The following is a 25,977-nucleotide window of genomic DNA, read 5'->3' on the forward strand; positions in this document are numbered from 1 at the left end:
TTGATGGCGAAAGCCCAAGCATATATAGAAACCCCAACTCAAAGTACATCACTGTGCTTTATGTTAGAAGGTAGAAGGGGATTATTTATGGCTATTCAGGCATCAGAGGATAGCATGGAGTTACATTAAGAAAATATGTACCATTTAACTGAATATAAATAGTAAACATAACCAAAAGCTTAAGATAGACCAAAGGTAGAAAAAAACTGTAATATTTAAATAGACATAAAACAGTCAAGAGTTAAATATGGGAGTTATTTAATAAAAGCTATTTATTTCTGCTGGAATTTTTCAGGGATAGTTAAAAATAAAGGTAACTGTCATGATATGATCCAAATTATCAATTGCTTATTACAAATAATAATAAAAATTATATTTCCAGAGGCAGTAGCTAATCTTACCACCCCCCCCCCGACTTTTCTTCTTTCTTTTCTTTTTAGTTAGTTATGGGTATTACTTGTGACCATAGTGAAGTATGAAGTCACATCTTTTGAGTTTTTGAGTCATAGAACAGCTTTCCTAAGGCTGCTCATTTGTGTTAACTTCATGACAAGCCAGCCAATCTGTTTTTGGTTACTCACTAAATGGGAAATCCTGCCTTACACAGGATTTGGTTTTATCTTCAGAGCCCCTTACGTGGAGGCTCCAATTCAATTTAACAAATAGAAGTTTTGCTTAGGTCCTATGGGTATCTATTCTTTGTATAAAGTCCATCCTGAAAAAAAGGTAAGCCATTTTGGGCCTCCCCGGTGGCGCAGCGGTTGAGCGCTGGGTTGCGAAGCTGCCCGCGGCCTCTGCGGCGCCGGTTCGATCCCCGGCTGCTCCCCGGCCATCGGAGGAGGGTCCCACATGGCGCGCAGACCTCTCCTGCCGCCCGCTGCTCCCCTCAGCAGTGTACTTCGGTCCTTCTGCCTGCTCTGCTCCCCGCTCTGGCTCTGGTGAATTCTCTCACCCTCCCGCGCTTCTGACTGTACCCAGTGCATGTATAAAAAAACAAAACAAACAAACCAGCAAACAAATAAATAAAGCATGCGTCTATAAAAAAAAAAAAAAAAAAAAAAAAAAAAAAAAAGGTAAGCCATTTTAATGCCTGAAGATCTCAAGAAAATCATGCCAAAACTTCTTGCCATTTGACCTCAAGGACAGACTCTGCATGGTGTTATACACATTTCTTCTAACATAATGTCTGGGACTTCAGAAAAAAAACAAGGGCCTCCCCTAGTGGTGCAGCGGTTGAGCGCTGGGCTGCAAAGCTGCCCGCAGCCTCTGCAGTGCCGGTTCAATCTCTGGCCACCCCGGGCAAGGGTCCCACATGGCGCGACAGACCTCTCCTGTCTCGCCCGCTGCTCCCCTCAGCAGTGTTTTTCATCAGTCTGCCTGTTCTGTTCCCCACTCTGGCTCTGGTGAATTCTCTCACCCTCCCGCACTTCTGACTGTACCCAGTGCTTGTATAAATAAATAAATAAATATTTAAAAAACAGAACAAAACACAGAAACGAAACAAAACAAAATGTTATATTTTATATATTTTAAGGACATTCAATAAACATTTATGTGCATTTGAATAGATAGTAACAATAAATTGGAAACCAGACACTTAATTCCTTAATATTACCTATTACATTTAATTTGGTTATATTAGGGAGATATTAGAGGAGGTTATAAGTTTTTAGTTTTGTCTAAAAACTAAGATAAAGTCACACTATGTGTTGATCCTTAAAATACAGTGGCATTTTCTTTATCCAGATTTTTAGGGCTAACCTACATATCACTTCACACAAAACTATAAAGAACAGATATTTTCAGGTGGTACCTCAACTCTGCATCATAAATAAAGATCTTTGGCTGCACACATGGTATAAAACCTTAGTCTCTGAAGGTCATCTTGAATTTGAAATCCAAGATGTCGCTCGCACTAATTTGGCAAGGTGGTTCCTACAGAGGCAAGGCTCTTCTGGAGTAAGTCACAGGCACAAGTGTGAAGTTTTACACCCACTTACCTTAAGATTTCATTTGCATCATAGTTGTCTTACGCCTGCTTCAAAGAGATTTAAACGTATTATCTGAGAAATCTAAGATCTCTACTGTCTCTTACAGATTAAACAAATCATAGACACAAATTCTTTGCTTTTATGGATGACATATCTGGAGTTACTTACACATCCATTAGGTAAGACTCTCCTGAGAGGGGGAATACAAATAAAGTTGTAAAATCCAGAGAAACCAGTGAGAAAGAGAAAGGCCTACCTTTTCAGGCAGATGAAGAATGGTATGCTCTCCAGCACTGAAGTGTGACAGAGATTTATATGCAGCATTTGCTACAACTGGGTCCTAGACAGGTCAGAAGACAGACAAAGAAAACAACATATAGTAAACATCAACCCTGGAGAAAGAAAGAAAATCTTCCCTCACCAACCTCAAAATCCTATAGTCAGTGATTTGGAAATAGTATTCAAGACTTTCTCGATCGATCGCGGTTAAAAATAGAGGAAACAGCCTTGGGCAGGGAGGATAAGAAGCATCAAGTTTTTATACTAATGTGGGCATTAAGTATGAAATACCTCATAACTTTTCAGGTTCCCAGGAGGTGGTATGGCTTAGTGGAAGGAGTATGAGGATTTAGAGTCCAACTGGCCTGGTTTTCCAGCTCCTAATGGGGAATCTAAGTTAGCTTCTTAGAATCTAAGCTCTTTCACTGATGAGTTGAGTATAATATCACCGACACCCTCTCGTCCATACTTCTTGATTGGAAATGACATTTTATAATAAAAAAGTGGGTTGGTCCTTGTTTGATATGATTGTTGGTGGAAGGACAAAGCAAGAAAAGAGAAAAGTCATATAAAAATATGACACAATGTCAATAGTTCCTCTTCACATCTATCAGCTTTACAAAGTAAGTGTGCTTTATGTGAAAAAAGTATTCACAAATATAAATTGAGATTAATTTTTAAAGCCTAAATTTATTAATAGTCACCATTCTTTTAAAATCAAGAATCTATCATTTTAAGAGAGTTATGTTTTTTATTCTAAGAGTTTTATTTCATAATAGTACCTGGTTTTGAGTATGGGTCCAAAGGAAGCTGAGGACTTGAACTTTAAAATTCTGAAAAAATTGACAAACATCAAAATTAAAATTTAAGACAAAGATAAAACAGAATAAGCAATATAAAGTAGCAAGTAATGGAAATGAAATCACTTTAAAATTAAACAGTTACTTACTGATTTAATTGGTACCTACCCATCAATGATAAAATGAAAATACTCAGAAACAAACTCATTATTTAAACACACGGATGTATTAAACATGGGCTCTTAAGATTATCAGATTTAGAAATCAAACAATTCCTCAATGACCTGTCAAGTCCTGGTGCAAAAGCCATTTCCTTCTTTTATGCCACGGTTCCTGATCCCTTGCCCAGGACAGTTCTCCCTTCTCCAATCAACGATATAGCACAAGGCACACTATAATATCTAGTATGATCATCTTTGTGTACATTCCTTGGAGCAGTGACTGTATCTTTTTCATTTCGATAACTAAACCATAGTGCCCAGAATAATTCCACAAAGATGACAAATATTTCACAAATAATTCAGCATAAAAAGTAATTTATCTTCCAGCCAACATGCAGAGACTTCTCCATATCAGCCATACCTAACTCCTTCCCCTTATTTTAATTGTGTAAGTTCCTTTTATACCTCCTTGCCTTTGCCTATTCTATTCTTCAAACTTTAATGGAAAGCATTTTATTAATATTTCAAGATCCTAGTCTAACAAGTTTCCTTAGTTTTCTTCTAAGAATATAGGTCACTTCCACCACCATATGAAGATAACTTTAACTGTTATCATCAAATGTTATTATATTTATCATTGCTTATGTCTATCTCTTTTACCATACTTTGAACTTTTGAAAGACAGGGACTGACAGAGAATATGCAATGGAAAAACACAGCCTACTGAGTTAGAATGTCCTGGATTTAGACACCGTATTTCACTTAGAAACTAGTTTTGGTCAAATTACTTGCCGGGCAGATTGATTCAATGAGTATTTTTTTTTTTTTTAAGATTTATTTATTTATTTATACATGCACTGGGTACAGTCAGAAGCGCGGGAGGGTGAGAGAATTCACCAGAGCCAGAGCAGGGAGCAGAGCAGGCAGAAGGACCGAAATACACTGCTGAGGGGAGCAGCGGGCGTCAGGAGAGGTCTGCGCGCCATGTGGGACCCTCCTCTGGTGGCCGGGGAGCAGCCGGGGATCGAACTGGCGCTGCAGAGGCTGCTGGCAGCTTCGCAACCCAGTGCTCAACCGCTGCGCCACCGGGGAGGCCCTCAATGAGTATTTTTTTAATGAGTGGGTGGACCTCTTGATAATCTCATATTCTTTAGCTATATAATAGAAAAGAATACCTTCCTATCAGATATTAGAACTAATTGGTATAAAGCTACTAGAAGAATGCTGGAAATATAATACATACTTAAAAATAGTATTTATTATTATTTCTTTGTATTGCTATGGCCAAATACAGTTTTAAGTATATATTCTGTTTTAAGAATACAGTCTAAGACCCAGTAAAGTTTTAATATATTCTGAGTCAATAAATGAATGTACAAAACACTCTGCAAAGCAACTCAGAAAGTACACTAATTGAAATGTGTACTCTATTGTGAACAGTTTATATTTTGATGAAGAAAATCATGTATGTATAAATAGACCTACAGTACAAAATAAATATTCTTAGGAGAGTATATATAAAAATTCTCAAATGATAGGATGATTTACACCCAATCTTTACTTCCTAAAATAGATTTTAAAATTAGAAGTAAAACAGAAAGTAATTCTATACAGAGAGAACATGAAAGAAGGAAAAGAACTAGAAAAGTTTGGAGGCAGATAATAAAAGTACAAGTGATACATTTTTTTCTGTAGCATATGAGGCAGTAAGGCCTTCTAAAAGGCCTTATTGATTGGGTATAAAAAGGCTGAACTTAATTTTAGGGAAATGCAAGGCACTAAAGGGGCCAGGAACAGCAATGACCTAAAATACATCTGAAAATTACATTCAATTCTGACTTACATCCAATCAACCTCCAAGCAATGATCAGGAAACAAATTACTTAAACACACAAAAGCAGGAAGGGAAAGAAGGTGCAAGAACAAAAGGCAGAAGGGAGACAGAAGGGCAAGGAGAGAAAGACCAACTGTCAGATAGAGATCCCCCTCTACATTTCTTTAGCTTACTTCACAGTAGACCTATAATCACTGAAGGGTCCTCCCTTACTGGGAGAAAAAATGATGATAGCAGTCTAGCAGAACAAGAGAGGAACCCTAATATTAATATAAGCATGAAGGTAAATTAAAATAAATTACCAGTGGAAAAGAATGTAAGATTTGCATAGGGAGAAAAAAAAAATCTAGTCCAAGAGATAATGTATAGCCCTTGGTAAGCAAACTTAAGAAACCAATATACAATCCACATTATGATTTAACCTGCAATAAAATCTGAATAAGTCAAAGTAAGACAGAGGCATTCAGCCCTTGAAGACAAAATATAAAAGTATATAACATGCCTGTATTCCAGTTTTTACTCTAAGCTGTTATCACTTGCCTGACAGACTTTCTGAGATATGATGGTATGCACTCATGAAGAGTACCTGAACTATATACTGTTGGGTCTTAAATTGATTCTTTTTTGTAATACCCTAAAAGAAAAGCCCAGATGTGAGAATTAACTCACAATATCTTGCATTGGTTTAGTCATTCATTCAACAACTACTTACTGAATATATATTGTGAGCCACCTACTATGCTAGGTATACAATCTTCAGCAAGGGCAAATTTGATTTTATTCACTGTGTGGCAGTTAGAATAACTAGAAGACATATTATCATATAGTCCCATCTTATCACATGATTGAAAATGTTACTGGAATCTTACAGAGGGGCAGTTTATCAAAGTTTATCAAAGTCTGTGAAGCAGTAAATCAAACTCAAGGTGCACCAAAACTTCAAGTGAAATCAATTGCTGCTCTGTGAAAGAAGGAGGTGGAGGAAGGAGAAAGTTGAGCAGGAAAGGGCATGTGGCTTGTGAAAGTAGGGAAATAAATGAATCTGCTTACCAAGCTATCATTTCACTCAGAGAAGAGATAATGAAGAAAATGTTAAGCAAAAATAAATGAATCCTATAGCTAACAATCTCACACCATGTGTTTCAATTCATGACAATCACAAACACGAGTAGGTCATAAAATTATTTTTTCTTCTCCTAAAACCATTTGATTTTATCATCATCCTCACTGAAGAGTAAAAATGGTATGTAGAAAATGGAAACTAAATTGTGAAAAATCAAATCTCTATGGCAAACCTAGAAGCAAAATACAAATGACAATATGTCTATTATTAAAGTCTCTGTAACCTATTTTATAACTTAAAATATCAACAAAATGAATTTACACTGCTGCCCTAATGCATTCTATTATTTTAGAAACACTGGTTTTAATATATTGACTTCTAAGAATCTTGATCATATACTCATAATAAAAACTTGGCATGTAGGGCCTCCCCGGTGGCGCAGCGGTTGAGCGCTGGGTTGCGAAGCTGCCCGCGGCCTCTGAGGCGCCGGTTCGATCCCCGGCTGCTCCCCGGCCCCAGAGGAGGATCCCACATGGTGCGCAGACCTCTCCTGCCACCCGCTGCTCCCCTCAGCAGTGTACTTCAGTCCTTCTGCCTGCTCTGCTCCCCACTCTGGCTCTGGTGAATTCTCTCACCCTCCCGCGCTTCTGACTGTACCCAGTGCATGTATAAACAAAACAAACAAACAACTATAATAAATAAATAAATAAATAAAAGCATGCCTCTATAAAAAAAAAAAAAAAAAACTTGGCATGTAAATATGTCTTAAAGACACAGACTTGAATAGGATCTTCTTACTCCTGAGAGTCCATTAAGATTTCACTATATTCTCAGAACTAAAAATGATAAGGGATTTCTGGCAAGCAAAATATTATTAATATGTTTTTCAAAAGTTATACAGCACATGTCTTTCCAAGTAGAAACAGGCAATGTATTAAGCTCCAACTGCATACCTCATATTCAGCTGTATTCACTGTTAATGAAGGAACTAGAGAAAACAGTTCACTGAGGGTCTTCAAAATGAGAGGTCTTGTGTCACAGCTCAGCTTTGGGGAGAGGGCATTCCACGTGGAACGAATGCAAACAACCTATGAAGCAAGTAAAAAAGTCAATACCCAACAGAATCCCAACTCCCAGAAGCCATTAGTTAAAAGAACTCTCTTTTATTATATGGAAACTTCAGAAAATAATAAAAACACTCCTAGAAGATTTAATAACACCCCTAAAAAGAAATTATTTAAACTCTATAAACTATTTTTTTATATATAGAGGCATGTTTTTATTTATTTATTTGTTTGTTTGTTTGTTTGTTTTGCTTATACATGCACTGGGTACAGTCAGAAGCGCAGGAGGGTGAGAGAATTCACCAGAGCCAGAGCGGGGAGCAGAGCAGGCAGAAGGACCAAAGTACACTGCTGAGGGGAGCAGCGGGCGGCAGGAGAGGTCTGCGCGCCATGTGGGACCCTCCTCCAGTGGCCGGGGAGCAGCCGGGGATCGAACCTGCGCCGCAGAGGCCGTGGGCAGCTTCGCAACCCAGCGCTCAACCGCTGCGCCACCTGGGAGGCCCTCTATAAACTATTTTTGAAGAATAGCCAGCCTGCCTACACAATTGCCTTTGTACTACTTTGTTGGTTAACTAAGAAGATAACTCCTTCTCTTGTGTGTCCATGCACACACACACACACTCTCTCTCTCTCTCTCTCTCTCTCTTAACTCCAGATTAGCTACATACATTTTGGAAGAACCATTCTCTGAAACAAAGAAGAGTGGCACATTTCCAAAGCCAGATATCCAGCGTACTTGCAGTTTTAAGTCCTGCTTAAAATACATCACTACTCAGGGCCTCTCTCCCCTGGTGGCACAGGCGGTTGAGCGCTGCACTGTGAAGCTGTTTGCAACCTCTGCAGTGCTGGTTTGATCCCAGCTGAACAGCGAGGATCCCACATGGTGAGGCAGATCTCTCCTGTCTCGCCCACTGCTCCCCTCAGCAGTGTATATCATCAGTCTGCCTGTTCTGTTCCCTGTTCTGTCTCTGGTGAATTCTCTCACCCTCCTGCGCATCCAGCCTGTACCCCGGTTCTTGTATACAAATAAATCTTAAAAAAAAATACATCATGACTCAAAAACTGGGATGCTATATTTATAAATCAAACACCCTCAAATGATTTTACAAAATTTTATATTTTAAAGATTTATTTTATTTATTTATGCACATAAGAGCTGGGGTGCAAGCCAGAGGAGTAGGAGGTGAAAGATTCACCAGAGACAGAGTGGGGAGTAGCACAGGCAATCTACTGAAATACACTGCTGAGGGGAGCGGCAGGTGAGACAGGAGAGGTCTGCTGTGCCATGTGGGCCAGCTCCCTGGCTGGGGATGGAACTCATGCTGCAGTGGCTACAGATACCTTCACAGTGTTGAGATTTAACCCCTTGCACCACCAGGGAGGCCCCCATTTTACAAACTTTTGAAATGAGAAAGGTTAGTATTTGTATTTATTTAAAACAACAAGTCATTTCAGATTTTAAAGAGGTTGTTAAATGAACAAAAAGATGAAAGCTGAACAAAAATGTTATTTCAAACTTGTCCTAATTTCCTTAAACTAAGTATTCTTTCTTCATATCAATATCTGATTTTATGGATATTCAAATGCCTTCTTAAGTTCAATTCCAAATACAACAGATGATTTCTTCACTTACAGATATTTTTATTAAAAATTTTAAAATTCAGCAGGGAAGAATGTCAACCCATATCAATTATTTTTAACAAGGATTAATCTTTCTAAAATACTTTAATCCCTTCTGTTAAGCTTCAATTAACACATACAATTTATCTCCATCTACAAACAAATTATTTCAAAAATTCACATGAGGCAGTAAGTAGAAAGGTGTCAAAGATAAAGAAATAATATACACTTAAAGAAAACAGAGCCAGGAGAGGCTCAAAGGAGAAGATAGCAGGAAGAGTATCTTAGAAAACTCGATCCAGTGCGTCTACTCTTATTACCTACTTTCCATGAAACAGCAGAAAAATATCTTTTGACTTGGAATTCACTACAAATTTGGATTCCATTAACATTCATTAAGGGCAGTACTGTGTGCCAGAGAGGACAGTAGGCACATTTATACAAAGTAGCTCTTACATTACAAATCATCAGTATTCCAAATTTTAAAAAAAAGAAAACAACTACAATTCTTTAAAAAACTATCATCATCAAGTATACACCCAGAGCAGTATACAGAACTAAGAAAACAAAATATAAAGTATAATATAACCCTTCGAAAAACTTAGCACCTTATCAAAGGGTAAGAGAAATGTATGAAATTCTAAATTTTCAGAAAACAAAAGGAAGAGGATTAGGCTCTGAGAGAGTTTCAATAGAAAATATTTTCCAGGGCCTCCCCGGTGGCGCAGCGGTTGAGCGCTGGGTTGCAAAGCTGCCCGCAGCCTCTGCAGCGCCAGTTCGATCCCCAGCTGCTCCCCGGCCACCGGAGGAGGGTCCCACATGGCGCGCAGTCCTCTCCTGCCGCCCCCTGCTCCTCTCAGCAGTGTGCTTCGGTCCTTCTGCCTGCTCTGCTCCCCGCTCTGGCTCTGGTGAATTCTCTCACCCTCCCGCGCTTCTGACTGTACCCAGTGCATGTATAAATAAATAAATAAATCTTTAAAAAAAAAAAAAAAAGAAAGAAAGAAAATATTTTCCAGCAGAATCCAGGGAGAAACAATATGTCAGTGGGTGGGTGTCCTCAGGGAAAGTATCAATGAGGCAGTTAAGTCTTTACATGGGACATGAAGAAGGAATGGACTAAAATCAGGCAGACACACGAGGAAATGGAAATCGTAAGTAAAAACACAAATAAAGCATATGAAAATAACAAAAAGCATGGGTAGAGGTGAGGAAGGCTGGTGGATAAGAGAGTACCTAGAATACAAGCCAGTTTGAAGGAGAATCACAAAGAAAAGGCAGCCTCTTGAGACTTCTGAGTTTGGAAACAAACAAAATTAAAATGTTATTTTTGAAAGATCAGTGTGTTATTCTTCAGCCCAAATAGTATTCACCCCTCTATTTCCTATGTCTCACTAGTTCTTAACATAGAAACATACTCAAAGTTTTCCAAAAATCTTATGCTCAATATACTCACTAATTGTCCATGCTTTCTCATTTTAAATGCCTTTCCAACTCCAACCAATGTTGCTTCAAGACCTAGTTCAAATCCCAATTCCACAATTAAGCATTCTCTTACAATCCAAGCCTTTATTTTCTTTCTTTCTTCCGACTCCTAACACTTAAAACTCGATGTCACCCGATTTAGCATTTAATTATATACTGTCAAGTACTGCTCACTATTTTCGTGAATATAAGTTGTCTCCTCAACTAGATATTAAGTTCTTTAAAGACAATGACCATGTCTTACAGTTCTCATTCCCCACTCACCTAGCATAGTAATAAGTATATAACAGATTATCAGTACTTATCAACTACAGAAGGCATGAACCTTCTGTAGGAATGATAAATCTGAGAATAAAAAAATTAAAAGACCTTGAGAGAATGAATGGGAAAAGATGCTTTGGACCTAGAGATGTGGGCAAATAAAAAGCAGCATATGAAAAAGGAAGGGAAACTAGAAGAAGGAACACATTTGCAGGAAATGGGCATGAAGATGAAGTGTTCTAGTTGAGATAGGTTTAATTTCAGCTGATGGAAAAACATCCAGAGAGAAATATCCTGCAGACAAAATGGAAACATAAGGACTATAAGATTGGTCAACAACCTTTGTCATTTAAATATTTCTATAAACCAAATTCCATGGGGAAATCTGGCTACACAGAGTTCTGATGTGCTTTGCAGATCAACACAAAATATCTCTGGCTACTAATTACAGAAATCCAAAGACAGCCTTATCCTTACCCATGATGGTGAGTAAGGAATGAGGCTACATCCTTCAAGTATTTTCAAAGGTTTACAAATTCTTTTTTAAGTCTTCTCCTTAGAAAGTTTGTAAACTAAAGCCCGACATGATACTCTACATATGGATTGTGAGAAAATATTCCAGAATCTCAGCAAGAAATCATGGCCTTAAATTTAAGTAAGGTATACCTGAAGGGAATATTTATAAACCTAGGCTTGCCCACACACAATCAGGTACAGGGCAGTCTCTAATAAGGTTGACCTTCTCAACTCTGGACTATTATTGATTAGATCTTGGAGATATCTTAAACAGCTCTTTTGGCCCAGAGTACTCCTTGCATTCAAACTATTCCCATCTTGCTATGTCTATCTCTTTGAATGCTGTGGATCTGATCCAGCAGCCTCTTGACCTGTGCACTCTGTCAAACTATCAGCTTAGTCAGGTTCAGGGTGCTGGCCTATAATGGCTTGTTCTACCTCTACTGCTCGTTACACAGTGACTTTTCTGCTTTCAAAAAACAGACTGACTTCTGGTTCCAGCAATATGATGGGCAACACCTGGAATAACCAATAAAGAAGAAAGTTCTACAATATACAGTTAAGCTGAAAAGGGGAGGGATGGGGGTATTACCAAGTGCCAGAAATAAAGAAGGAAATATCTGCATTGAGGTATTATAAGAAAGTTGTCAGGTTCTGTAACTTAACAGCTTATATTTCAATGCCTACATGGTAAGAGGAGACACAGCCTTTAACCTACGGGAATCAAGCAGATGGAACTGAGACCCCCCACTTAAAACAAACACCTTTGAATAGCTATACCTTAAATGTAATGGACTAGAAACCACTAAGCTGATAAATGAAGAGATGGTGGTGAGTTGTGCGCTGGACCACTCTAGAAGAATATACCATTAACACGTAACCCCAATGATCCACAAGAAAAATAAAACAGGTCCCTTTAAAAATGAGTTTATGTAGCAGGCAAACTACAGAACTGAGAAATACCACAGGGGAGGGGCAGAGAGAAGAGTTAAAAAAAGGAGAGGGAAGGGCACAAGTGACTATGGTGATGGTTCAAGGGTGGTTTGGTGGTGGGAATTTTAGGGGGATTACACCGAGGGGAGAAATCAAACATACAAAAATAAGCAATGTTGTAAAAAAAAAAAAACACATAAAATTTAAAATAAATAAATAAAAATGAGTCCAAAATGAGCAAGAATCAGCAAAAACAACAGCAAAATTATCCACCCCCCAATCTAAGACCTTAAGGTAACAGAACAAGTAGAAAGTAATATGAAATTACTTAAAAGAACCAAAGATGTAAAAAAAAAAAAAAAAGTCGTTTAATTCACAGTAAAAGAATATGGCATGATGGAAAAGAACAATTTTAAAAAGAACCAAATTGAATCTGTAGAAATGAAAAATAGTCACTGAAATTATTAACCCAGTGGATAGGAAGTTACCCTAATTACAAGCTAGAAAGAATAGAATTACAAAATATAAAAAAGCTGAAAGTCAGATAGGTGGTCTTTCTTCCACTTATGGAGAGTTCCTAGTGGAGTTTAATTTTGGAATGGCCCTTGGCAAAGCAGTTGATTTTAAGGCTAGAATAGGGAAAATATAAGTCTGGAATATACTATGGTGTCAGAAAGAAGGAAGTGTCCAAAAAAAAAGGTTGTGTGCTTGTTGAAAGGGCTTAGGAGCAAGTCTGAGGAGTTCCCAATGACCAGATAAATATCCAGGAATCCACATTAGTATAAATAAGTGAATAAGTAAATAAATGAGGAAGAAAAAGCTCTTCTTTACAGAAGAATTCCAATTAATAAATAAAGAAGTAATGAAAGAAATAAAACATCGCCACTACACAAAGGCCTAATTGTTGTAGGCAAGATCTTACGATGAATGTTTTAAAAACAAAGGGCAAATGTTTGAAGGCACACAGGAAAATCGGATAGTCTCAAAATAGCTTCTCCAAGACATTGCTACTATTTATTTACTATTTATGACAAAAGAAAAATGGTAAGTTTGCTGTGGAGAAATCCATTATATATCCACTGACTGAGGTTAACAATACCAAGTGCTAAAGGTCAATATCATTGATAATAAAACATATCAATATCATGTACTCCTGACCTGAGACACAGAGAAAGGCACATCATTTCTGTTTGTCCGTTTCATAACATGTGTCAGTACTTATTCTTCTTTATTGCCAAATAATACTCCATCCTATGTAAATACTTTTCTGTGTTTTTTTAAACTTTTTTTTTTTTAAGACTTTATTTATTTTTTGCATAGAAGAACTGGAGTGTAGGCCAGCGGTGTGGGGGCGGGGGGAACAGAGGATTCACCAGAGACAGAGTGGGGCACTGAACAGGTGGATCTACTGAAATACACTGCTGAGGTGAGCAGTGGACAAAATGGAAGATATCTGCTGTGCCATGTGGGTTAACTCTTTGGCCAGGGATGGAGCTCAGGCCTTAGAGGTGACAGTGCTGAGACTTAACTTCTAGGTCACCAGGGAGGCTCTAAACTTTTTTGTAAGTTAAAATTTATTTCCAAATAAAGAGTAAAAATGTAGGAGTAGAAAAAAAGCACTTTTTAAAGAAATAATGGCTGAGGGTCTCCAGAATTGAAAGATGTTAATTAGACATTAATTTCCTAATCAAGACAAACAATTTTACATCTATACACATTATGATTGTTTAACACCAAAAACAAAGGAAAATCTTTAAAGTTAAACTGGAGACTATATATAAAGAAACAATATAGAGTAACACTTTTAAAAATTAACAAAACCAAAAACCATACAGTAAGATCTTAAAAGTGCTGTAGGGGACCTCCCCTGGTGGCGCAGCGGTTGAGCGCTAGGCTGCGAGGCTGCCCGCAGCCTCTGCAGCGCCGGTTCATTCCCTGGCCGCCAGCGAGGGTCCCACAAAAAAATAACAACTTATATTTAATCCACCATTCAACATTAAGGGCAAAGCACACCAAAGGGATAGGAGTGGGGGAGGGTGGAGGAACAATATATAGATATTATGCACATAGAGTATATGAATATTTATGTACAAATGACTCAGAATGTTACTCAGTTTGTCTCTGAGGCTTTTGATAATTCACCCTATTGTAAGTGATTATATCGAGTATTTTACTGCTGTTTTATTTCCAGGGGAGAATGATTCTTTCCCATGCTATTCTTCTACAGGAATCCTAGCAATACTAAGGAGTACAGATTAATAACTTCTGCAGTGGGGTAACTGGATAGAGCCTATGATTGAAGTCAGAAAACCCAACTCTTCCATTTGGTAGCTGTGTGACTATGACAAAGTCATTAATTTCCTTCAATCTGTTTCCCCAGCTGCAAAATAGAAATAAAACTAGTAACACCTGCTCTTTGTCTAGCACGAGATTAACAGTAAAGGCCATATTGAGACAACTGTATGCAAACGTGCTTCCTCCGCTATAGAGGATTGTAACTGCCATTGTAGCCAATGGAAAAAAGAATCCTAGAAGAATCACAGCCTTTACCTAACTCTTGTGTGGTAAAAATGACTGTTCCTTCGCAAAGGAAACAGATAGCTATTTTCTAATTTTACTTCCAAAAGCTATTTCTAGAAATTCCTGAGAACAGCCTACTCCTTTTGTCCTGACGCTTTACTCTAACAGAGATGATGCTTTATAAAAACCTCTAGGCTATGAAAACTGCCTTATTTGCCCTTTTCATAATGAAAGTAAAAGAAACTGCCTTCACAATTAAAAGACTCAAGTCATCATCATGCAGTGAAGCCCTCTTAAGCTAATTCAGCACACACAATTCATAAAGCAGGATGCTTCTGTTACCAAAATACAATAACGGGATAAGAGGGAGTTTAAGGAGACACAATCAATGGAGCAGAAACAATGGGAAAAAATAACATTCTTTCTTATCCTAATAATATGGGGTTAAAGGTTATAAGTATAAAAAAATGACTAGCACAGGTTTATTTAAGCAATTTCACAGCCTTTTAATGTTTGAAACTAGTTTATTATCAAGGCACTATTGTAGAAAATAATAGGGATAAATACTGGGTTGACTCTTTTTAAGTCCCTTGTAATCTAAAAGACAGGAATTCTGATGATTTTGCTATCAGAATTATTCACCTTTTGTTCTGTTCTGGCAAATAGTGTAAACTCACATATCTGAATCCCACACTGTGGTTTAGTAAATCAAAAATGTTCATATGTGGTATGGTAAAGCTGCTCTTATTTTAACAGTCCCTAATACCACTGTGCCATTTCCAAGAGAGGCACAACAGAAAGCTTTCAAATTATTCTGTATTTCTAAAAAACTGGCAGTTTGTAGAGCAGGCTTGTAATTCTAATACCTGAAGAGAACAGGCTTATTCAGAATTGTGTAAGTGGCACCAGTGAAAACAGAGAGGGATTTATTAAACAGATCATCTAGACTATCAAGCCACCTAAGGGACTCACTACTCAAGAGCCACAGATTTCAGGTCTCTCTTTTATTCCCCCATGTAAGAAGTTACAGCTTCCTTGAGATATCTCCCTACAGGGAACAATATCTTCCAATGCAAACGCCATTGAATTCTCTACAGGAACAGAAAGAATGACACAAAGAGCTCCCTGCAGGGACGTTCACTTTTCAGTTTTGCTAGATTCTGTCTGGATTAATTATCTATTTCATGTTGTACATTCTGTTGGCATGAACTAGCAAAACTCACACTAAGAATATGTCAGAAATATCCTTTGACAAGAAAATCATTAGTGATTTATTCCACCCCCCCACTCCCAAATAACCAGAGGGAATCTTTTCTTAAAGGCCAGCTCCTCCCCCTTTTCAAGAAATGGAGGTCAGACTAGAAGGTAATAAGGAAAAATAATAGAGATTCAATCAAAAGAGTTACATCCCAAATAAACAAAACTGTAAGAAAGTTGTTCAGAGATACAAAATTAAAAGAAAAGCAAGCTGAGTATTAACTAACAAGAACAATGAAATGTTTTGTAAAGGGTTAAAGGGACTAAATTTTTTAAAGGGTTAAAGGGACTATTATGAGTGCACTGTAGAGATTGAGAAATAGTTTAGTGTCATCTCATACTGAAAAATCAACATGCTGTGTATATCAAAAATAATTGATGAATTAAGCAGTCACTTCAGAGGCTCTAAAAATGCTTTAGAGAGCAATTTTAAACTGAAGCTTTTAAGAATACCTATTGAGTTTAGTCCACTTTACAAAGATGGAATTCCATGAGTACATTTCTAAGTAACAAATGTTGACAGTTAATGAAACTTAACCTGATGACATGCTCAATGAAAATCATTCTTCTAGCCCCTCCATTTTCTCTAGGTATCACAGGTTTGGAGATTATAGAACTGATGAATTTGCATGGATAATAACAGTAAAGATCAGTCTTTCAGGCCTGAATGGTTTCTACAGATTTACAAACCCTAATATGAGGAAACATACCTGTGACCCCTTCCTATAGAATAGAAACAAATAAGTACCTGATAAAGAAATAAAAACTAAGTTAAAACCAATAATCTATAAGTCTAAGAGAGAGGAAAAAAATATTTTAGCAGGCTTCCTTTAGGAATTACTTCGCTCTGCAGGGCCAGAAAGCCACTGAATTACAACATGATTCCCTAGAACAAGGTTTGGAGAAGCATAAACAAAAGGTATTCTATCCACACCAATGCAGCAACTAGCACAGTGCTTGCCATGTAAGTACACTCCCCTAAAAAACAAATTACATTGGTTGAATAAATGAATAGTGTTAATAGGTCCATCACCAGCTAGAACAGGGTTGGGTAGTTTTTCTATCAAGGACCAGAGTTAATTTCTGAGGCTCAGTCCAGGACCCCAAAGTCTGTCGCAACTACTTATTCTGCCATTGTATCATCAAAGCAGTCATTGATTAAAACAAACAACAAAAAAAAAGTACTGAAAATTTTGATAATCACAACATAAAAAGCAACAAAAAAAATCAGAAATCATAAGGTTTATGTCAAAGAGAGAGATGATGATTTGATTAAAATATGCTTCCCCCAAATCAGTATTTTTTGAATTGTTCCTTTGTTTGATGCTCTGGAGGTTTCATGCCTCAGAGCAAAAGCCTAAACAATAATTAAAATAAACTGAGATACATCCACCTCCCTTTTAGAGAATAGAAAGGGTCGCTATGAGGAGGAGTTACAAAAGGTGAAATAGCAGGGATCTCAGGCAGGTAAATGTTAGTGTAAACAGTGAAGTTGAAGATCTGGCAGGGCAGGCACTCAAATTAACCATGTCTACCCATCACCATAGAGTCTTTAGATTCCCCACACACTCATCTAGGAGACTACAGCTTTCATGAATTGTTCACTGAACATTGCAGATGCAAACTTTCTTGCCCCAAGTCATTTGAGAGCAAATTCAAACCACTCCTAAGCAAATACTTAGGAGTTCATAAATTAGAATCATTTATAAACACTCCACAAGTCCAAGTGACCTCTAAATGCCTTCTTAAATTATCCTCAGAAGTTGACTCTGCGATGGAATAACTGTATCAGAAAATCCCAGAAAACATCAGTACTACAGCAATGGTGAAGGAACCGTTCAACAAAGCAACTGCAACTGCTGGGGGAAGGAAGATAGATTGCTGATTTTCAAAGGGGTCCACCTGCCATGGAAAGAACATTAAAAAGATGAGGCAACAAAGAACACCAAAAAGAAGTGTCAGCAAAGTAGGAGAACTGAGAAAATATAGGACCGTGGAGTCCAGGAGAGGAGGGAGGTGTTCAGAAGAAAAGCTTTCCAAGGCTTTATGTACTTAAGGGGCTCTGAGAAGCCTATTGGCCTCACCAGTAAGACAGTCCTTTCTTTATTTTCCCATCCAATTTGAAAATAACTACTTTCTGCTTAAACCTCTCGTTGAATATTAAAAATATTAAAGATTATGAGTCTAGAAAAGCAACTGTTTTCTCCCCAAGGCTCTTCAAACCTAACTGTCCATTTGTATCAGAAATGCAAACATGCTAAATAACAAAGATTTGGAAAGATTATGTACAAACACATAATCACAGTGTGGTTTATAACGAGAAAGAAAATCAAGGCAATAGAAAATTTAAGAATACATAAGTGGAAATACATTAACTATGTTATAGCCATGTGCTCATTCAATTAGATGTCAGAAGTGATTATCAGCATGACTTGGTGCCCACAATAAACTGCTGGTTCAAAAAACAGGTCACAAAGGAATATGTATAGTATGATCCTTTTTGGTTATATACATATGTGTATGGCTTCTAGGTAAATTTTATTATTCTTTTTTCAGCTTTATTCTAACTTTCTAAATATATGTATATCTATTTAATTCTTGAGTTGTATTTTAAAGAAAATATATACCCATTTTATGAATTTGAGTCTTTGAGGCTTAATATTGTTCTATAATTAATATCTGATATTTTCACTTCCCTAATAGCAGCATATTTTTTAATGATATTTGGCAAGTGAGCACACCGTGGTAAAAAACTGACAATTATGTTTCTTTCTCTTCACCCACTTAAATTAATACTTGTTTTGTAGGGAAACTTGAAAGTTTGCTAGAACTGTCTTTATTTTATAAAATGGAGTCAAACATCCACCAAACAAGGAAAGCCTAATATAAATCCAAAGAATTTTTTTACATGCCCTTACTGCCTAGCATTATTATTGCTCCTCCTTCCGCAAAGCACAAACCAGGAATTAACAACTATTCTGCCACGTCAATTAAATATATTGCCAGTGATGACTACACAATTCATAAACACATGCCAGGAAAATAATACTGCACAAAGCTAAAAAATTTCTTAGCAGATGGACTAAAGAGCTTCCTGTAGGGTCTTAAAGGAAATAGACAGTGGTAGAATACGAGTTTAGATTTAACAAGTTACCACATAGATGAACCTTGAAAACATTAAGCTAAATGAGAGAAGTCAGGCACAAAATAACATCTATTGTATAACTCCATTTATATGAAATGGAAATAAGGGCAAATCTACAGACAGAAAATAGATTGATTACAGGGCTGGGGGAAAGGGAGAGATGCAGTCACTCTGGGGTCATGGCTAAGGGGTGTGAAGTTTCTTTTGGGGGTGATAAAAATGTTCTAAACTTTATTATGTGAGAGCTGTACAATTCATGACAATATTAAAACCCATCAAATTATATACTGGTAATGGGTGAACTGAATTGTATGTGAATTTTATTTTATTTTCTCTTTTTAACTTTATTTTTTACATCATTATTCATTTTTAAACAATATTTGCTTCTCCCCACCCCCTCAGGCATAGTCCCCATAGAATTTCCTTCATCAATGCACCCATGCACCATCACCCCAGTCCTCTGTGTTCTCCCTCCCTCCCTCTGATCCCTGAATTTTATTTTTAAAAAATACAGTTTAGATTTAGTGAGGTTCTACTTGATAACAAAGGGATAGATATTTTCTTATAGGGTTCTTTTGAAACCTAGGTTCAAAGCTTGCCTGTGCCACTAAGTACTATATGGCCTTCAGTTTGCTCATCTGCAAAATGAAGGGTAGTCTCTGTATTAGTCAGAATTCTCCATTAGAAATTCTCCATTCTATATATATAATCAATCTATATATATATAAAATCAATCTCCACAAATACAGATATCATATATTTATAAATGATCAATCTCCACATAGCTATATGTGGAGATTTATTATAGCAATTGGCTTATGCAGTGAAGGAAGTCAAAAGTTCCACAGTATGACAACTGCAAACTGGAGAACCAGCAGAGCCCATGGTTTCATTCTGTCCAAAGGCCAGGTTCTCTAAAGGCCTGAGAATCAAAGTGTTTCTGGTGTACAACCCAGACTCAGAAGGCCTAAATAAAAGAAACCCCAATGTCCATGGGTAGGAGTAGTTGGTTGTACCAGTTCATTGCAAAGGGCACGTCTCCATCAGTCTGATTCAAATGTTAATCTCTGCCCAAAATATCCCCATGGACACATATAGAAATAACGTTTTATCAACAAGCTGGGAAGCCCTGAGGCCAACCAAGCTGACTCATGAACTTACCCATCATAATGTTAATAATAACCTTAAGAAATTACTGTGTATATTTCTCTAAAAAGACTTAGGATTTGGCAAGCACTCAACAAATGTTTCCTCTTGATGTCAGTATTAAGATTACATTCTGTCTTTAATTCTTTCATTTGGATAGTTTCCCAAAGGTGGACCAGACTTTGGATCACCATCAATTTGCATCACTAAGCTGACTGTGCTTCATCAGAATTTACTTCCTTAGCCTTCACTTGCTGCTTTAATCAATATCTTTTCTGGGGTCTGATGAGCAATGATACTATGATGTTAATTTGGAATTTTAGTCATGCCAGTGTGCTTACCATAAAATTCCTATAATATTGCTTGTAGAATGCTCCAGGCCAAGTGGAGAAGTAAAGTGATTTTAAAAGTTCTGGTTTCTCCTTCATTTTCTTGACAAATTTTTGGCTGCTAAAGTTTACGACTGATGCTAGCAGAGTGCAATACAAGGAAACAAGGACTCTAGGAATGTGGCTGCTTCCATCTAGGTTGACTCTAGTTCTCACCTTAACTGAAGGAAAATAAAGGAGTTTGGAAGTTTCCTCTGACTCTATGCAGCCTAACCTCCTGGGTAGAAAAGGAGACAAGCCTGGGCAGAAACTCCATGTAGGAACAGAGAGTATACATTTCTCTGCAGTGCCTTCTAAGTTTCAATTCTTTCTCAGGTATCTGAAGCCACAGATAATCTAGAAGAGGCACATGTGGCTGTGCCGCATGTTGTTTTGGAGCACCCGATACAATGCCTGAAATGGTCACGTTCTAGCTTTGGACTGCCTGAGAGTAACCGAGGACTGTGCTTGAATGTAGAAGATCTGAGTTATTCACATCACTCCTTACCATACTGACTGCCCAAAATGACAAGAAAATAAATGTAAATTTTATCACAAAAATAACCAAGGTTTAAGGTTTTCTTGTATTTTCTCATGTATTTCAATTTGTTATGTAGGTAATTCTGAAACAATTGCCATAGAGTCATCAGTAAGGACTTAATGTTAACATTTGTATGGGGCTCACAAGTAGTATATAACTGAAAGTATATGAAACATTGACAGTGGTCAACCACGGTTTCCAAAATAAATATCAAGACACATATGAAAACTATATCCTATATGGAAGAGTACAGGTAAAGCAGCACTCCCATATAATGCAGGTAGGAGTGTAAAAGGGAGAAACCTTTACAAATGATCACTAAATACCCTTGGGTTAGTAATCCATTTCTAAAAATTTATTCTAGGGCCTCCCTAGTGGCGCAGTTGGTTGAGCACAGCGCTGTGAAGCTGTCTGCAGCCTCTGCAGTGCCAGTTCGATCCCCACTGGCCTCAGAGCAACCCACATGGTGAGCAGACCACTCCTGTCTCACCCACTGCTCCCCTCAGCAGTGTATTTTGTCAATCTGCCTGTTCTGCTCCCCGCTCTTTCTCTGGTGAATCCTCTCACCCTCTAGTGCATCTGTCCTGTACCCTAGTTCTTGTACAAATAAAACAAAATCTTAAAAAAAATTTTAAAAATTAAAAAATTTATTTTAAGGACATAGAGATGCGTGCTAGGATTTAACTCAAAGGATCACTGTAGCATTATAGATATTAGTAAGAAATTGGAAAAAAACAAAATGCACATCAGTAAAAGACTGATAAATGCATAACACATAAAACATATAAATGCATAACACATAAAACATATAATGAAATACTATGTTGTTTTAAAAAATACTATGTAGCCAGGAAAAGATGTTCACAATATTTAGAGAAAAAAAAAAAAAAAAACAGGTATGGTTAACTGTCTGTTCATTTTTAAAATTATCTAAGGACACATGTCTGTATAGAAAGAGGCACAAAATTCCATGTGACAAATTGTTTAAATAAGAGTTACCATGGGATTGTGACATTATGGGCAATTTTTGTCCCAAATTTTGCTTATCCATATTTTCTAATTTTTTAACAATGTGTATATGTGTATAATTCTAAGAAGTAAAAACATACTGAAATGATGTGAAATTAGAACTTTTTTGAACATTCAGGACTTCTCATAAATAAGCAGGTACTGAAATGAACGAAGATGGGAGATAAATAAAAAGAACTTACTACACTCCAAAGCAGCTCACAAGAACAAAACCATGGATAAAAACATGTACAATGAATGATGCTGTTTAAATAGAGAGGGACACCATGAGGGAAACAGGGCAGGACACGAACATAAGGATAAGGGAATTTCACAAAGGAGGAACAAAAATCACTCAAAATGCTTCATTATCAACTAGGAAATGTCCCATTCATGATGACTTTTACTGCCATTCTACGATAAGCTTAAACTGACTACGCTTCTCAATTAGCTTACATTCATGCTTTGTAGGATTTATTACAATTGCAAATAGGTATGTGTACCATAAATGGTTAAAATGTCCACTCAACTTAGATTGAAAGTTTCCTTAGGGTAAGTACTAGGTCTGTCCTTGACATCACTGTATCTCTAGCAGCTTGTACACAGTAAGCACACAAATTTTACTTGAAGGGATAAATATGGGTCTAACAATATGCCTCTGAAGGAGGTGTGCTCCTATGCCCCTGAATCACATCCAGTGTTATAAACTACTGACTATAAATTCAATAAAATAAAGCTGATCTTTTTCTATCAAGTAAATAAATACAAATGAATAAATTGAAATTGCGAGAGTGTCCTTTCCTCCCTAGGTTGGCTCAGAAAGCTTATCACTGTGCCTGGCCCCAGGGTGTCTTTCACTTGTAACTTAAAATCAAGTCCCTCTTTAATATTGCTCTGCAATTACTGACTCTAAACCCTAAGCAGTCTTAAGTGGTTCTTGAGTTTTCCATGACTAAATATTCTCTCTCTGGCCCTCTAAATCTAAGCCATTCTTCTTCAACCTCTTTCATTTAACAAGTAGCAGGAGGCTATATATTTTCTCCCCTTTAGAGTAATAATGGCTGAAGGGGTAGGGAATGGGAAGAGTGAGGAAGAATTAATTACACATATGATATGATCCAGAATAAAGATAAGAGAATGGCCTTGCATTTAAATCCCAAACCTGCCCTTCTTGGTTTCATCCACTAGGAAAAATGACTTAAACTCTGTGGGTCCTAGCTTTTTCACATAAATAACAAGGACAATATCTCCATACTTACGAAGATATTGTGAGAATGAAATGATATAGTGTCTGTCATACACTTAGTTTCATGCCAAACCACAGCAGGCACTCAATAAATGGAATAGCTTTGTTCCTTGTTTTTGTGGTTGTTATATAATGATATATGTTCCTAAATTGCTCACTTAAAGGCAATTCCTCTAAGTGAAGATATATCCTAGCTTCTTTAGTCGGGTGTTTTGTTTTTTTTTCCCTTCAAAGTATTTCTATATCAAATAATAAAACAAAATCTGAGGGGGGAAAGTCAAGTTGCTTAGACCACGTCAGACAGGTGGCTTATTATGGCATCATTGAAGGACATCTTTTTTAAAAAAAGATTTATTTATGCACATGAGAACTGGGGTACAAGCCAGAGGTGTGGGGGGTGGGAGGATTCACTCAAGACAGAGTGGGGAACAGAACAGGTACACTGACTGAAATACACTGCTGAGGGGAACAGCAGGCGAGTCAGGAGAGTTCCGCTGAGCCATGTGGGTAGCTCCCTGGCCAGGGATTGAACTTGTGCTGCAGTGGCTGCAGATAGCTTCATAGTGCTGCGTCTTAACCCCTTGCGCCACCAGGGAGGCTCCATTGAAGGGCATCTTAACCTAAGCTGCACAGGAACAACTTCAAGACTGATGACCTATAAACATATTTTTTTGAATACTTCCACTGGTAACATGTTTTCAACATACCAGCATATAGGTGCACTCGTTTATGTTATATAGATGAAATATGGAAAGAAAAATAATAGGGGAAGAAAAAATAATTTGGAACAATTGTCCTTAATAAGAGAAAAATGTACATTTTATGTTCAATAACCTCTCAACCTTCATGTAATACTAATATCTCTCAAGGACACTTCCAATCTCAGCACAAAATAGTGTAAATAATGTAAAATAATGATAGCCCATGAAAAGATGCTCAACAATATGTCTTCTGCACACCAAACCCACAATGATGTATCTCTTCATGCCCAATAGGATGGCTATGGGGAAAAAAAAAAAAAGGCAATAATAAATGCTGGTGATGATAAGGAAAATGCAAACTCTCATATGTTATTGAGAAGAACGTAAAGTAGAAAAACCACTTGGAAAAATAGTTTGGTAGTTCCTTGAAAAGTTAACAATAAAGTACTCATATGACCCAGGAATTCTATTTCTAGGTATATATCAAGAGAACTGAAAATAAAAGTCCACATAGAACACACACAATATGTTCGCAGCAGTGTTATTTATGATAGTTAAAAAAGTGGAAACACATTAATGTCCATCAACTAAACAAACTGTGCAATAGCTATACAATGGCATAGCATAAAAAGAAGTGATGACTCTTAAATTATTGTGCTAGTTATGCAGTTATTACATTTTTTTTTAAAGCAAATAATCTGTATGTAGTTATGCTTAGGCATAACATAAAGGACTGTGGAAATTCCATAAAGTCAAGGTCAATGAAATATGTGTGCTTCGGATAATCTACCCCTACCATTAGCACATCTAATAAAATAATAGAAGTACATACATACGTATATCTCCAAAAAATTCTTTTTTTTAAAGATTTATTTATTTATTTATACAAGCACTGGGTAGTCAGAAGCATGGGAGGGTGAGAGAATTCACCAGAGCCAGAGCGGGGAACAGAACAGGCAGACTGACGAAATACACTGCTGAGGGGAGCAGCGGGCGCAGCAGGAAAGGTCTGTGAGTGTCATGTGAGACCCTTGCCAGTGGCCAGGGATCGAACCAGCTGCAGAAGCTGCAGGCAGATTCGCAGCCCAGCACTCAACGGCTGTGCCACCAGGAGAGGCCCTCCAATAAATTCTTTTTACTTTATAAGCTGCAATGAACTGCCACCTTCTAAAAAGGGGGAGATGATGCTACAAGCAGTTTTCACTGTGGAGCTCTCACTCTTCCTTTAGGGAACCTGGCTACTCTATGATGACACATGATCATCTCATGTTAGTGTAAGTAAAGAAACTGTCAGTGCATAGATTAAATATTATTAGAGCTTAATTTCTCTTAAGATAAAAGAAAAATAGGAAATACTCTAATATATTCTTCTAAAACCTCATGGATGGGCTTAACATAAATTGCTTTAGAGATGGCAGTTCTTGACAGTGACCCCAAACTTCACTGCACACCCATGCTGCTGGGGAACTCGTTAAAAAAAAAAAAAAACAACAAAAACTCAGGTTTCATCTCTAGGGATTCTTAGTCAGAATGCAAGCTACCCTCAAGCTTCTGAAGACCCTACTTGACACACTAGAAATCATCACCATTCGTTTTTCTATGAGGTACACAACTCCAATATAGTAGTAGAGCCAAACAAGTAAGAAGGAAGATAATCTGCACCACTTGAAGTCTAAGTGTAACATAATAAAACAAGTTCAATCGCATTCTTGTGTTTGACCTGTATTTTGATCATTTCAGATCAAAGTCATGTGACCCTGTCAATTGTTTAAGCAAGTAAATTGCTCAAATATCTACTTAAATAAGTAGAGGCAATATGCCATGGCTCTGAGGCAAAAGGAATGGTACTCCTGAGAATATCTGACTCTTCACTACTGAATTAGAACTTAGGGCAATATGTTTCACCATGCTATTGTGAGAGGAATTAAGCCTAGCTTTTAACCAGGCCCAAAAATCAAACAATAAGACCTAATGATATGACTACATATAAACCATAATATACATATTCAAACATGAAAAAAGATTTTAGAATGACATCTAA

The 25,977-nt window shown here is 37.3% G+C and overlaps 1 protein-coding gene across 3 annotated transcripts in view; it reads right to left on the reverse strand.

Moving 5' to 3' along the window:
* FOCAD (focadhesin) overlaps positions 1-25,977 on the reverse strand; it is a gene marked incomplete at both ends in the record, with an annotated part of 251,103 nt that overhangs the window by 98,555 nt on the left and 126,571 nt on the right. For all 3 annotated transcript variants that reach the window (XM_084236533.1, XM_084236532.1, XM_084236531.1), the window contains 3 exons: positions 2,248-2,331; positions 3,053-3,103; positions 7,082-7,216. In XM_084236533.1, coding sequence (XP_084092659.1) covers positions 2,248-2,331; positions 3,053-3,103; positions 7,082-7,216 — 270 coding nt within the window. The remainder of the gene's footprint in view (positions 1-2,247; positions 2,332-3,052; positions 3,104-7,081; positions 7,217-25,977) is intronic.

The sequence above is a fragment of the Talpa europaea genome (assembly GCF_964194135.1).
Source record: "Talpa europaea genome assembly, chromosome: 7".
Classification (NCBI taxonomy): domain Eukaryota; kingdom Metazoa; phylum Chordata; class Mammalia; order Eulipotyphla; family Talpidae; genus Talpa; species Talpa europaea.